Source organism: Vicia villosa, linkage group LG7 (assembly GCF_029867415.1).
Source record: "Vicia villosa cultivar HV-30 ecotype Madison, WI linkage group LG7, Vvil1.0, whole genome shotgun sequence".
Classification (NCBI taxonomy): Eukaryota; Viridiplantae; Streptophyta; class Magnoliopsida; order Fabales; family Fabaceae; genus Vicia; species Vicia villosa.
Window position 1 is genome coordinate 110999631 of NC_081186.1, and position 3680 is coordinate 111003310.

The 3680-nt window shown below is 35.4% G+C and overlaps 1 protein-coding gene across 1 annotated transcript; it reads right to left on the minus strand.

The window, feature by feature from the left end:
- Positions 1 to 2722, minus strand: LOC131616531 (phosphatidylinositol 4-kinase gamma 4-like). Its single transcript, XM_058887888.1, has 2 exons — positions 781 to 2722; positions 1 to 554 (listed from the first exon to the last, which is right to left on the minus strand). The coding sequence occupies exons 1-2, from the start codon at positions 2155 to 2157 to the stop codon at positions 165 to 167; spliced, it is 1767 nt and encodes a 588-aa protein (XP_058743871.1). The 5' UTR covers positions 2158 to 2722; the 3' UTR covers positions 1 to 164.
- Between the last annotated feature and the right edge of the window lie 958 nt (positions 2723 to 3680).

Below are 3680 nucleotides of genomic sequence, written 5' to 3' on the forward strand. Positions count from 1 at the left end.
TTTGATGAAAGAATGTGTTATAAGACCAAGGGAGTCATTACCCATTACTTTGAAAACAATGAAGAAAAAAAACAAACACAATCATTAACTATAGTTATGTACTAGAATACATGTGTACATGTGTACATACACATACCAAATTCTATTGCAGATTTCAACTTCAATTAAGAATTATAATTGCTGGTGACTTTCTCAAGATGTTGGTCTATAATTTCAGAAACGGCGTCCATGAAAGTAGCTTCACTAGTACCAGGAAGAACAGAATCATGTGCTGTTTTAACAATTCCTTCAATCACAGACTCGTTGTTCAAGGATTCTCGGCACATTAGGCTTCCAATGGCGAAAGGGGTCATCCCTTTTTCCACTCCTTTTTTCAGAAGCATGGTCGAGATTCGGAGAGTACGCGCGCATTCAAGTGGCAGATCCCATCCGTGAAACTTCAGAAGGGCAATATCTTCTTCAGCATCAAGTGACTCTATGTACTCGATGATCTCTGGAGAGTACGGCTGGCGAGCTTGAGGCCAATAAAGCCATTCAAAGGTACAGTCTTCAAACTGTTGGGCATGGCAAAAAAATCCTCAGATGAGTGGGAAAATAACTACCAAAGTGAACTCTAGATTGCATTATTTCGCATCTCGAGAACAATAGCAGCATCACATGCATTATAAGATAAACATTCCAAACAAGACAATAAAAGTTTACACTACACATCAAGAGAACAACAAAGCAGCATCGCATGCATTATAAGATAAAACTTGACGACAAAAATAAGCTGCTTACACTAGTAGGAAGGCAGTATCCATGATCGATTGGAATCAAAACAGCCTGATCATTTTCCTTCTCTCTGCCAATCAAAATATTCCCAGCATGCCTGTCTGCATTAGCAAGTCTCATGTCAAGCACAGTAATTTTATGCACTTCCTTCACCGGAAAAGCACCAGGTCCCATATCCTCGCAACTCCCATTATTCTCCATGAACATTTGCAAGGAACCAAATTTAGCAGTCAAACCCTCTGGATGGTTATATCCTTTATGCAAGGACTTCGCCATAACAGTCGGCGGAACACCGGCAAAGCCCTTCCCATCACCAAATAATGATCGGCGGCCACTCATTGGATGGTCCAAAATATAAGCAGCAACTTCCCTGAAAGCTCCTTGGCCAACTCTTGTACCCTTTTTTAAGCCTTCGCCATCTAATGACAAAGGTAAGCCTCTAGGGTTATTCATAGCCATTGGCTCTTCATCAATAGGCTTAAAAACAGATATATATTTTTGCCCGGTTGAATCTAGCATAAAGTAAGCCCCACCTGTGCCTTCTGACGATCTGATTGGAGAATTTCCGCTATCTAGCCCATCATATGTAGAGTTTATCATATCCCAAACCTCTGAAGTTAATTCAACTTTAGGGTTAACAATGACCGGCTCCAAAAGAAGACCTCTATCAAGAGCTTTCCTCGACATAATCTGCTTGATAGCTTCATACTCCCTTGCCGCATCTTCATATTTACTCGCATAGTCACTTTCATTAGCATCATTCAATTCTTTTGCTTCGATGGACAACTCATCAAGTCCTGTACTAACATCCGCATATTTTGTCCTAACAAAAAGATGTATCACTGCATCATTATATTTGCAACAGATATCATCAATAAGCTTCTGATCCTCAAGCAGCTCCCCGTTACACACAACCTCCTGCTGTTCAGGATCAGCAAACTCTTTCTCCCTTTTCGCAATCTGTTGCTTCACATATCCAACATCCTTGCATCTCTCAACCTGAAACGAAAACTCCTTCCCAGAACAAGTCTTCACACTAATAGTCTGAAGATCCGTCAGCCGAATCACCAAATGCAAAACATTTCCTTCCGTAACTCCATAGTCTTTAAGCAGAGAATTGCTCCGCGACAACTCACGCCCATTACAAACCAACTTCTGTTTGTTTGTCACACCCTCATTCCTCTGGATTTTGAGTTTCACAGATTCAACTGTATCAGAGGGCAGAACACGCATAGGAGACATAGACCCCGAATACGAAAGATACACGAAGATAAACTCATGCTGATCCACAGACAAGTGCAATGGATTACATAACCCATTTGTCGGAGACAACAATGTCTCCCTCGAAACAGGACTAAGAGTAGTTACACCAGCAGAAGACATTTTCAATTTTTAACTATTTTGATGAACAAAATCAAAATTCAACGAAATTTTTTTTAAGGCTTTGACCTAAGCCAGAACCCTAATTCCTACAAAGGTTACAATTTTACAGCCATAGATTTGTACAAATTACTGAAATTAAACCTCATCTATACCCAGAAGACCAAACAAACTAAAAATGAAATTTTGAACAAACTATGCACAAAAAGAACAAACTTTATGACGGAAAAGATGAAAAAATCCAGACCCAACGCCTTAATTCCTCATCTTTTCCCTTACTGAGACAACACAATAAAAACCCTAATTTGAAATTGGGATAAAAACTGAAATTGATGATGTAAACAACTCGAGAGAGGGAAATAGAGAGAAGATTCTTACCAAGAAGAAGAAGAAGATTAAGGAGGTTTTTGATTATGGTTGAGTGTGAGAGAAAGAGTTGTTCTAATTCAAGATTCGGAAAACAAGGGTTTGTTATTACTTTGACTATGACCAAAAAAAATGAGAAGAATGAATTGAGGAACAAGATAGACGCGCGTAGTAGACACGTATTGGTGACGAAGATGCTACTTGTAAAAAAGGTTGCTTTTGAGACAAGAGAATAATCTAATTATAGGTGTTCACGACTAAATTCAAAACTGTTTTTTTTTGACAGGTAAATGTAAAACAGTTAGAAAAGTGAAAAATAAAATCTACAAAATTATTTATTATATATATATATATATATATATATATATATATATATATATATATATATATATAGGAGGGATCAAATTACACTCGAAGAGTTACACCACGAGTTACACTCGTTCAATAACTACATCTCGAAATAATATTTTTTAAATTCAACCGTTGGATTGAAACATAATATCATATAGATCATTCCTATAAAGTTTGAGCTTAATCTACAATGGTTTACTATGTCATTGAATAACATCAAAATTAACGTTATATGAAAGCTCATTTTGACGCTAATCTTTGGATATCTTGATGATATAGTAAATCATTATAGATTAAGCTCAAACTTTATAGGTATGATCTATATGATATTATGTTTCAATCCAACGGTTGAATTTAAAAAATATTATTTCGAGATGTAGTTATTGAACGAGTGTAACTCGTGGTGTAACTTTTCGGGTGTAATTTGATCTCTCCTCATATATATATATATATATATATATATATATATATATATATATATATATATATATATATATATATATATATATATGGTTGAATTCAAATCCAAAACCTCTTCTCAAATATAAGTATGGTGTATATTTGATCTGTTAGAATTTATTAAGTGCATAAATAAGTATGGTGTGTATGTATAATATGCAATATTATGTATAATCTTTACATTTAGTATGTTGATGACCCATTAGTCACCAACAATAATATTCTGGTTAGGTTCAAAGAGATGATTTTATTTGAAATGATATATTTGTGAACAATATTTTATTTTATTGTCGCATAGACTCATTGGTCATGAAGTAATTTTAGTAACATAAACATGTTTAAGGAGTTTA

Coding starts and splice junctions, on each gene's coding strand:
- LOC131616531 (XM_058887888.1), bottom strand. CDS start 2,157: ATGTCTTCTGCTGGTGTAACTACTCTTAGTCCTGTTTCGAGGGAGACA. Junction 555..780: donor GATACTGCCTTCCTACTAGT/GTAAGCAGCTTA, acceptor CATGCCCAACAG/TTTGAAGACTGTACCTTTGA.